Source organism: Plecotus auritus (assembly GCF_963455305.1).
Source record: "Plecotus auritus genome assembly, chromosome: 7".
NCBI lineage: Eukaryota > Metazoa > Chordata > Mammalia > Chiroptera > Vespertilionidae > Plecotus > Plecotus auritus.
In genome coordinates, this window is record NC_137774.1 from 103,751,968 (window position 1) to 103,763,889 (window position 11,922).

Sequence of the window (11,922 nt, forward strand, 5' to 3'; positions counted from 1 at the left end):
TAGGATATTCTGAAGTGTAACACATGATAAATGTCAAATTCTGAGTTTTCATATAGCTATGTGGGTCACAGTAAAAATTAAAACACTTCCCCGAAATGAGAAATGTCTTTTAAAAATCAAATTCATTCCAATAAACAAAACTTACTGTGAACTTTGCATGTTTCATAAAGATTTTGTTATAATCAGCTGTCTATTAGAATTCCTTCAGTGATGACTTGAAATTGAGTATTGAAACAGTAGTTGTCTGTACTCTGTTCTACTAGTTGACCTGATGAAATATTAAAGCCATTAGTAATTACAGTTAATCAACATCATGAATTATTCTTACAGTTATTTAATCATACGTTTTCTTTCATCACTCTATATGTTTTTCAACCATCTCTTTCCTTCCCTGCATCTAATTTTCATTTTGTCTCTTGGTAGAAATGTAAAATAATCTTACTATGATCATATCTAAAACATTATTAGTCAAATATTCTTTAAAAGATGTATCCCAAAACCAAATACATTATGTAGTGAATCTTGATGATACCCACTGTGCTTTCCTCCCTCCCTCCCTTCCTTTCTCTCTCCCTCTCCTCCCCTTCCCCTCTTCCTTTCTTCTTTCCCCCTCTTCTCCTCTCTTCCTCTTTCTGAGGAAAGAAAGGAAACAAGTTGTAAAAGGGAATTCTTTGAACAAAAAGCAATTCTAATAGAACTATATTATGGGGGGACTGCATGAGAAACAAAGGAGGGAAAGGATTGAGGGACAAGATGCCATGGATGGGTTTTAATGGTGTAAAGTAATGAGAGACTCATAGGACTTTAGAGATATTAGAAAATAAGAGAGCCCAGCTGGCGTGGTTCAGTGGTTTGAGCGTCAGCTTATGAACCAGGAGGTCACGGTTTCATTCCTGGTCAGGGCATATGTCCAAGTTGCAGGCTCAATCCGTAGTGTGGGACGTGCAGGAGGCAGCCGATCAATTATTCTCTCTCATCGTTAATGTTTCTCTCTCTCTCTCCCTCTCCCTTCCTCTCTGAAATCAATAAAAATATATTAAAAAAAAAGAAAATAAGAGAGAACACCTGATTTTAATAAGTTGCTTTGTATTAATACTTAGATATCACTACCTTCAATTCCCATGCTTACATAGTTTAAGAGTAAAAGCTGAAATTCTCATCTATCCACACATGTTTAAATGTGATTCTGATCAGAGTGTGGGCTAGGAATATGGCTTTGTGAGTATAAAATTATTTGTTCATTTAATTAAAATAGGAATCTAAAGGCCAAATGTGTTGACATTCAAATTTTTATTGCCTTTTTATATCTAATTCTGTCTCAGTCATTAGGTCTCAGTTAAAATATTATCTTCATGGATAAAATATGTATAGTATGTCACCTTTTATCTAAAAAGAGAGGACACATACATACATATGTGTATGTCTATATTTATACACATTTCACACCCATATGGACATACACATATCAGTTTATATTGAGAAATAATGGGAGGATAAATCATGAAATAAATACTCCAAAGTGATTACACCATTTTCAGTGCCACTACAATGTTAGAGAGTTTCATTTGCTCCATATCTTCCCCTGGTGCTGTTAGTCTTTTTGATTTTAACTGTTCTGGTAAGTATGAAATGTTATATCATTGTGATCTTAATTTACATTAAATCATGCTGAGCCCTTTTACACATACTTATTTGCCATTCTTATTTCTTCTTTGTGAAGTATCTATTCACTCTTTTGCACATTGAGAGGGGGTTATTAGTCTACTTGTTTTTGATTTGGAGGAATTTGTATATATGTATTCTGGTATCCTCTTATACTATTTGAAAGTAACTAACATAAGGAGATATATATATAAAATACTGATACATTTAATATTTCTAAACTGGAAATTTCAGAAGGAAATTAAATTAATTAGTATTTAAAACACAGACTTTATAGTTTTAAATTTAAAACAGAAATTACATTCTATTCTGTTTTTGGTTTCAGGTGCAGTTAAAAACTAGCATTTCTAGTCAGTACGTAATTCGGGCACAACCAACTAATAGGTGCCTGTCTACACTGGAGTGTGCAGCTGTTGCTCTTTCCATCTTAGAGAAAAATAATTACATACAAGAGGTAGGTATATCTTTGAAAGATTATATAGTTTTTGAAAATAGGAGTTTGATTAGATTTTATCTAGAAAAGTTAGACATACATAGCTTGTTAAGTTTGTAGCTCAAGTGACAAGTAGAATGTATCTGTGATAGAAGTTTGTGGCCCTGGCCAGTGTTGCTTAGTTGGTTGGATCAGTCACCATTAGACCAAGGACCCATTAAAAGTTCAAATCTTGAAGGGAAAATATAATATTCTTTGTGTATAGATTTAAAACTTTCTTTCCTTGCCCTGACCAGCTGGCTCAGTTGGTCAGAGCATCTTCTTGCATACCAAACGAGTGTTGATTTGATTCCAGGTCAGGGCACATAGGTTGGTTTGATCCCCAGTCAATTGATGATGTTTCTCTCTCACATTGATGTTTCTCTCTTTCCCTTTGTGTGTGTGTGTCTCTCTCTCTCTCCCCCTCCCCCCCTTCTCTTTCTCTCTACCTCTTCCCTTTCTCTAAAATCAATAGAAACATATCCTTGGCTGAGGATTATGAAAAACAATAAAACTTAACTTTCCTCTCCTTTTTGGGTTCTAAAAAGAATCCTTTATGGAGGTATATCTCTTACTCTCACAATTGGAATTTGATCTTCACTGCAATCCCAAACAGACGCTTTAATGTTGATAGTGGTGGTGGTTTAATAATAATAGTTGTAAAATAATAGGGCTGGGTTCAGGATGGGGTTTATATTAGTACTACTACTAATGCTGCTACTGCTGCCCCCTTTCCTGGTTTTATAAGGTAGATGATTCTGGTATTAATGTACCATGATAGCAGGAAACCTATCTTATGTTCTGAGTATAATATCTTAACAGGCTAAGTTTAAGATATAGAATGATGACATGGTCCTTCAGTTTTTGTTATTGTTATCTATGAATAAAATGGAAAATAAAATACCAAAGTAATAGTCTCATTCTCTTTGCTTTTGTCAGCAGTAGTAGGAAAAGGATGTTTAACAATTAGATGTGTGATCTGGGAGGTACTAATAAGATAGTTGGTTAAAGTATGAGCAGAAGAAATGCAAAATGAAACATCCCAAGTTGCTTATTACTGCAGATGGCAAAAATGTAGCTTTCTTAGTGGGGGCACCCCAAGTCCAGCCTGTTCAGATGTAGCTATAATAAAAAAAAATTGGTACATTCTTCTGAGAAACATAAAGGTGTTTTCTCTTTTTCCTTTGCCAACCCTTCCCCCCACTCATAACCTTTAATTCAGTGGTTCTCAACCTTTCTAATGCCGTGACCCTTTAATACAGTTCCTCATGTTGTGGTGACCCCCAACCATAAAATTATTTTCATTGCTACTTCATAACTGTAATTTTGCTACTGTTAAAAATCGTAATGTATATATCTGTGTTTTCTGATGGTCTTAGGTGACCCTGCTAGCGGTTCTCAACCTGTGAGTCGCGACCCACAGGTTGAGAGCCGCTGCTGTAGAGCCTAAGACCATCGGATAACACAGATATTTACATTATGATTCATAACAGTAGCAAAATTACAGTTATGAAGTAGCAACGAAAATAATTTTATGGTTGGGGGTCAACACAACATGAGGAACTGTATTAAAGGGTCACGGCATTAGAAAGGTTGAGAACCACTGCTTTAATTAATGGCATCATTATAGAACCTTAACATGATGGGGGAAGAGTAGTAATTTTTCAGCCTGCTTCATTCTATAGAGGTAGGGCTCCTCAAAATAATAGCTTTCTTAGTCTGTTGATTTATCCTCATCCTTTATTCTTGAGTAGTTTTTCAAACACTTGAAAGTCTAGCATGATAGGAGCTTTGAAGCAGGTTTGAATTAAAACTTCATCATTTATCATCATTATATTTTGCCGGTGGGCAATTCATATAATCTCTTAATGCTTATTTTCTTATCTGTAATATAAGAACATTAGTTACCTCATAGTGTTGTGAGAATTGAATGGGATAAAGTGTAATTGCCTGACATCAGGCACTCAAAATAATTAATCCTTTTGCCCTTCCTTGTCCCTCTGATAGGATTGACAAAAAATTTGAACTAAAAGTTGGTGATTTTCATCAGCTGCAATAATATTTACCAGGGTTTTCATACCTTGGAAATCTTGAACTTGGGAATCTTTTTTATTATAGAACCCCCTCTGTTTATGAAGTTGGACCTTATGAACTTTTATAACCAGATGTGGCCAAGCTTTGTGCTGTAGCCTAAGTGCCTTAGCTACACTCAGCACCAGCAGTTGGTAATAATGGTCCTTGAAAACTCACTTTGTACCTGTAGACAAAAGGACTTACAAAACACTGATTTCCCCCTAAGTAACCTTTTAGAAACTATCTTGTTTATTTTATAAATAGAAGATTTTCTTTGTTCCTGATATCTGGTCCATCTCTCATAAAGCTTCCGAGTACCTCAGATATAATGCATATAATGTATATCTGAAGAAATCTGAAACCCTGATTCGAAAGAGTATATGCACCCCTATGTCTATTGCAACATTATTTACAATAGCCAACATTTGAAAGCAGCCCAAGTGTCCAGTAGATGAGTGGATAAAAAAGCTGTGACACATTTACACAATGGAATACTATGCAGCTGTAAAAACGAAGGAACTCTTACCTTTCCAACAGCATTGGTGGACCTGGAGAGCATTGTGCTAAGTGAAGTAAGCCAGTCAGAGAAAGATAAGTATCATATGATTTCACTCATATGTGAAATCTAATGAACAAAATAAACTAACAAAATAGAAATGGACTTATAGATAGAGAACAGACTGATAATTGTTAGAGGGGAGGGAGGTTGCAGGGTTGGGTGAAAAAGAAAAAGGGATTAAGCAAGAAGCTCCCACAAAAAAAACAACACCTCATAGACACAGACAATAACATAGTGATTACCAAAAGGGAAGGGTAGTAGGGGGAGAGTAAAAGAAGATAAGGGGGATAAATGGTGATGGAAGGGGATTTGACCTGGGATGGTGAACACACAATAAATTATGTAGATGATGTACTATAGAATTTTATACCTGAAACATATAATTTTATTATTTAATGTCACCCCAATAAATTCAGTTAAAAAATAGGCTGAATTAGGCTCCAGTAACTTAAAAACCCAATATTAGAATGGCATAATACAACAACAGTGTATGACTCTCTCACACTGCCTATCCATTGTGATTGCCAGGGGATTTCTGCTCATTGCAGTCACTTAGGGAACCAGGCTGATGGATGCACTATCTAGACATGTCATTCTATTTTCTTCAAAGAAGGAATAAAGGGAGGTGGTCAATCATATACTGCCTTTAAAGCTTCTGCCCAGAGGTGGCATGCATTATTTGTGCTCACATTCCGTTAACCAAAACGACTTATATAGCCACACCTAACTTCAAAGAGGGTAGAATATGCAGTTTGATCATGTACCAGGGAGGACTGGAACATTTGTGACTAGTTCTGGTAACTGGCACAGAGATGGAGTGGGGATCTAATTCAGGTCTCCCTATCTCCAAAATTCATTCTCTTAATCACCTCAGAAAATTAATAGACACTTATGTTCAGGAGGTAAAAGTTAGAGGCTCTTAACCAGAGGAATATAGTATTTTCCTGTCTATGCAGAATTTAATAAATTCCATAAAATTGCAATAGAACCTTTAATTGTCTCAGTCTGTACATAGTCCTAGATATGTTTCCTAAGTACAGTGATGCAAAATCCAATCAGTCCACTGTGTTGACTCTGTAAAGTAATATATAGTCATCTCCAAATTTCCTGTCTTGTTTGAAGAAATGAAGATGTTAAAAGAAATTAAAAGAACACTAGGGGCCCAGTGCACGAATTCGTGCACCTTGAAAGGAACTGTGGGCCGCAAGGCTGTGGTAGGCACAGGGGCGGGTCTTGGCCCATCCTCTGTGCCCCCACCCGGCCCCTCCCACTGTGGCCCCTGGTCCCCTCTCTACTGGCAGCCCCGCTTCTGCCACTGCTGCTCCCGCACTGCCGCTCCCACACGCTGACAGCACCAGCCCCACTCGCACCCACTGACAGCACAGAGCAACTGGGGCCAGTGTCAGCAGCGGGTGGGAGTAGTGGCTGCTGCCCCGATTGCCGCTCAGGAGCAGGGGGAGGTGGAGAAGCCCTCAGGGGTGATCTGGGCTGGCAGCCACCACTCACACCCACTGACAGCGCCGAGAAATTGGGACCGGCATCGGGCACCAGCAGCGGGTGCAAGTCGCAGTTCCAGCGCTGGCTGTGGGTGCAAGCAGGGACTGCGCCAGCAGTGGATGCGAGTGGTAGCTCTGGTGTGGACAGTGGATGCTAGCACGGTCGTCACTGTTAGCGTGTGCAAGAGGTGGCTGCTGGCCCCTATCGCCCCTCAGGAGCAAGGGGAGGTGGAGAAGCCCTGAGGGGTGATTGGGCCAGCAGCCGCCATTCACACCCACTGATGGCGCCGAGCAATCGGGGCTGGCGCCAGGCACCGGCAGTGGGTGTGAGTGGGGCTGGCCCCGGCAGCAGGTGCGAATGCCGAGCGAAACCACGGCGCACCCATGGCATATGGAAGCAAAGGCTCGCCTCGATGAATTACTGGTGCTCAGAGGCTTGCCTCAATGAATTACTGGTGCTCCACCTTGGTCTGGCACCTCTGCTCACCTGCTCCACTATCCCGCCGTGGCTGACACCCGCCATGTTCCCTGCTCTGCTGCCTGCTGCCAACACCCGCCATGGCTCGCGCGCGCCCCCTGGTGGTCAGTGCATGTCATAGCGACTGCTTGTTCAGTTGTTCTGCCGTTTGGTCTATTTGCATATTAGGGTTTTATACATATACAAATCTAAGGGACTTTTTGCAACAGTGTCATGCAGAGCTTTTCCAGGATGTTTGTCTTATGTAACGGAGCACTTACTGCAGTGGTTGAACTGTATAGCAATTTCTTTTCTCCTGTAAATAAGAAATGCTGAGGTGAGCAGTCCAGGGCTGGCGATGCATCAGAGACCCAGGTGTTTTTCCTGTTTTTCTGTTCATTATCATACATATATTTGGTTCAATCTTTATGTTTCTTGCCCTGTAGTCACAAGGTGGTTATTCCATCTCTAACCATCATGTTCCAGTCCAAAAGCCTCTGTCTGCTAGGTCTGTCACGTTTTAAAGAGAATCCTGGGAGCCCCACCCAAAGACTTCCATTTACATCTTATTGGATAGACTGTGTCATTACCCAATGTCATATCACTAGCTGGGCACATTGCCACCTTCAATACAATTTTTGATTTTTTTAACCAGTTAACTGCCACGCATCCAAAATGGAAACTATCCACACACACCACAATATTTTGAATTTAATTTAAAAAAATCAATTTGCAATTAATATTATAAAAATAAATATATTACTCATAATTTGGGTGTTCTTGAATATTTTCAGTTGAAAATTCTCATGAAAAATGATTTTTTAAAGCATCTATAGACGCTTATGGCATACAAAGGGTTAATAAGGAAGAAAAGAATGGATATGAAGAAGCAACTACTAGTGACTGCTAAAATTTGTAAGAGTTCATTGTACATTAAAGCTATTAAGAAGCCCTTTCTACTACTTATGTTGTATATGGGAGGGAATAATTTTTCCACACAGACATTTTAAAATTTTTATTGTTAAATCTGTGAGTTTTTCTTTTGTTGTTGTTGTTCCTTTTTTTTAACTGCTCAATCAAGTGTTGCTATTATTATTTAAAAGTATTAGGTCAGGGATCTCAGGCTTAAGGAAAGAATCTTATTCAAAATATGTTTAAAACACTGAAATCTCTGGATGGTATGAAGCACTGGTATAGTGTTTTTAGTTAAAATTTTTAAAAATTTGCGTAACTTTAGGAAAGGTATATGCTCCAGTTGTTTATAACCTCCACCACTCTCTGTTATCCTGTGGATCCACCCAGTTCACATGCATATGTTAAATGGCTGGCCTTGTATTTAAATTTGGACTGGTATGTATACAGTTAGGATTATTTCGAATGCACCAAAATCTGGTGTCTGACTGGCATGTGGTCCATGTACTAGTGTGCTTTAGTCAACCACTTACCCATCACTGCCATCAGCTAATTGTTATTAGGTAGCAGGAAGCTTGTATCTTTCTGTTATTGAAAATGAATCAACTCATCTTTATTATCTAAAGGTCTCTTGTTGTCTGTTACAGATTAAATTATTATAATGACAACACTTTTGTGGTGTTTGACTATCTTAATATATAAAACTAAATTCAAACTTTATCACCTATATGGAAAATCAATTTGTGTCTTTTTACTGGAGTTACTTAGTGGTATGTAAGGTATGAATTTAAATAAATTACTTATTTAGAAATCCCATATATTTATTAGGATACTTGTTGCTCTTCATAGTTAAAAGCTAATAATAATAATGATAATTAAGATAATAATGCTTCTTTCTGAAGGAAAAAATCTAGATAGAATATCATAACTTGTCACAGAAGACACATTTTTAGTATTTTTTTTTTTATCTTAACAGACTTTGCTTCGCCCTCTTCGAGCTTTATGCTCTTTCCAACTTCAGCATGGTGCTCAAATTCGCCTCAGCAAGGAACACCTTCTGAAAAATGGATTATATCCTAAGCCGATGCCAAAGAACAAACGCAAACTCAGGAAGATGGAACTGTTAATGAACAGTGTTAAAATTTAGCACAAATGTTCTTATGGTGCTATTTATGGTGTCTTCAGCTGACAATACCAGCTTAAGTTTTCATACAACTTAAGTCTGTGGGGTTTTTTGGTTGTTTAAAGAATGAGGGTTGCATACTAAAGTTGACCAGAAGAAGGACATAAATCAAATAGCCATGAAAGCAAATAAACAAGCAGAATTAAACTGACTCAGTAAAATGCAAGATTTCATAATGTATTTGCTTTGTAAAATGTGCCTCTAATACATTTTTTCAAGTCCATAATTGAAATGGGATTAGTTGTTAAGCTGGGTTAGAAGTACTTTTTTAAAATGGAAGGAAATCCTTGTGCCTGATTGGGACAGTAATGTTTCCATTACTGTTTTATAGATAATTAGGTGTAGACCTGTAATAGATGACACCTCCATCAATTTGCAATAGTATATATGGACTTTATAGTTTAAAATAAGTAACAAAAATAATGATAATCAAGTAGTTTAGATTGAACTTATTTATTTCATAAAACAGTATAAAGAATAAGGAAACTAAGTATTTTTAGGGCTTAAACTTGAACTCAGTTAATGTGATTAAATGTTCTATTAATGCCCATAAATTTTTTTTATTATGGTATAATTGACATAATGCTAGTTTTAGGTGTATAACATAATGATTTGATATTTGTATATTGTAAAATGGCCACTACAGTACATTTTGTTAATGTTCATCACCATACATAGTTTTTTCTTGTGATGAGAACTAAGGTTTACTTTCTTTTTTTAAAAAAAATATTTTAATTGATTTAAGAGAGGAAGGGAGAGGGAGAGAGAGTTAGAAACATCAATGATGAGAGGGAATCGTCGATTAGCTACCTCCTGTATGCCCCACACTGGGATCAAGCCTGCAATCTGGGCATGTGCCCTGACTGGGAATTGAACCGTGACCACCTGGTTCACAGGTCGATGCTCAACTATTGAGCCATGCTGGCTGGGCATAACGTTTACTTTCTTTGCAGTTTTAAAATATTCAGTACAGTATTATTAACTACTAGACGTCCAGTGCATGAAATTCATGCATGGGTAGGGTCCCTAGCGACTGCAGGCTGCCAGCCTGGGCCTTCCTTTGTTCTGCGCCACTCCCTGGTGATCAGCGCACATTATAGCAAGTGATCAAATTCCCGAGGGGACACATTGCATATTAGGCTTTTATATACATAGACTAGAGGCCCGGTGCATGAAATCCATGCACTCGGAGGGGAGTGTCCCTCAGCCCGGACTGCACCCTCTCGCAGTCCAGGAACCATCAGTCGGACATCCTTAGTGCTGCTGTGGAGGCAGGGAGGCTCCCACCACCACTGCTGTGCTAGCCAGCCATGAGCCTGGCTTCTGGCTGAGCGGCGCTCCCCCTGTCGGAGCACACTGACCACTAGGGGACAGCTCCTGCATTGAGCATCTGCCCCCTGGTGGTCAGTGCGTGTCATACTGACCGGTCGTTCTGCTGTTTGGTCGATTTGCATATTAGCCTTTTATTATCCTATATAATAAAAGAGTAATTTGCAAATTGACCGTCACTCCAACACACAAGATGACTGCCCCCATGTGGACACAAGATGGCTGCCACAAGATGGCCAGCAGGGGAGGGCAGTTGGGAGGGACCAGGCCTGCAAGGGAGGGCAGGTGTGGGCGATCAGGCCAGCAGGGGAGGGCAGTTGGGAGGGACCAGGCCTGCAAGGGAGGGCAGTTGGGGACAATCAAGCCTGCAGGGGAGGGCAGTTAGGGGTGACCAGGCCGGCAGAGGAGGGAAGTTGGGGGAGACTGGGCCTGCAGGGAAGGGCAGTTGGGGGGGACCCAGGCCTGCAGGGGAGCAGTTAGGCATCAATTAGGCTGGCAGGGGAGTGGTTAGTGGGTGATTAGGCTGGCAGGCAGAAGTGGTTAGGGCAGCCGTGGGCAAACTACGGCCTGCGGGCCGGATCCGGCCTGTTCGGCTCTTCTATCCAGCCCACAGAGCCAAAAGAGCAGAGGGTTCTTTGCTCTCCCCTCTGCTCCTTTACTTTGAATTTATATTAGTTCACACAAACACTCCATCCATGCTTTTGTTCCGGCCCTCTGGTCCAGTTTAAGAACCCATTGTGGCCCTCGAGTCAAAAAGTTTGCCCACCCCTGGGTTAGGGGCAATCAGGAAGGCAGGCAGGTGAGCAGTTGGGAGTCAGCAGTCCTGGATTGTTAGAGGGATCCCAGATTGGAGAGGGTGCAGGCTGGGCTGCAGAACACAGCCCCTGTGCACGAATTTCGTGCACCTGGCCTCTAGTATAGGATAATGTCTTATTATGGGCAAGGCCTCTAATTCAATTTTTTTTAGGTAAAGGGAGGGACAGAATTTTCACTTGAGCCTGAAGGTAAAATTGCCCTTAGCTCAAAAATCTGCATACCACTGAGACACATCTTAGTGAGGCTCATTCTGAACCCCCACACTATTCTATTATGTGTATAAGTATTGGGAACCATCTTATCTCTTTAGTGAAAGGAATCTTTTGTTATGTTACAGTGACTAACTTTACAATGAGTTGTGTTTTGGCTTCAAGCCTGTATCCAGTATTTATGAAGCAACTTCAGGTCTTCTGTTCAATATTTACCTGGCATATCTTTTATTTTATTTTCTCTAAATCTTTCTGGATTTTTATGTATTAGATAGGAATATCCCATGGACACAGACAATAGTCTGGTGAAGGCCTGGAAGGGGCAGATGCAGGGTGGAGGAGATCAATGGGGAAAAAAAAAAACTAAAAGAAAGGGACAACTGTAATACTTTCAACAATAAAGATACATTTTAAATAAAGGAAAATATCTTAGTTTAAAAGAGTTTTTATGTGAAATAATGTAAGTAATTGCTCTACACTGTACTTTATATTCTCCACTCCTCTCAGAGATATTAATTGACCCTATGTTCACTTAATATTAATTGACCCTATGTTCACTGACTGCAGGACTGACTTCTGCCACACCGACCCAGCACTGACTGCCACAGGGGCTGCGACCAGACCCTGCTTTTCTCTCCTGGCCTCTGTCCAGGCCTGATCGCAGCCCCGGCAGTCAGTGCTGGGTCACTGAGGCGCCCGCAGTGCGGCAGAGGGGGGCTGCGATCAGGCCTGAACAGAGGCCCGGAGAAAAGCA

The 11,922-nt window shown here is 40.0% G+C and overlaps 1 protein-coding gene across 2 annotated transcripts in view; it reads left to right on the forward strand.

Moving 5' to 3' along the window:
* Positions 1–9,533, forward strand: part of DTWD2 (DTW domain containing 2) — a gene marked incomplete at its 5' end in the record, with an annotated part of 95,043 nt that extends 85,510 nt beyond the window's left edge. The window contains 2 exons of one of the 2 annotated variants that reach the window (XM_080678722.1): positions 1,988–2,116; positions 8,608–9,533. In XM_080678722.1, the coding sequence (XP_080534848.1) occupies positions 1,988–2,116; positions 8,608–8,778 (300 nt within the window). In that variant the 3' untranslated portion in view covers positions 8,779–9,533. The remainder of the gene's footprint in view (positions 1–1,987; positions 2,117–8,607) is intronic. The other variant, XM_080678723.1, reaches the window with a different exon arrangement.
* Between the last annotated feature and the right edge of the window lie 2,389 nt (positions 9,534–11,922).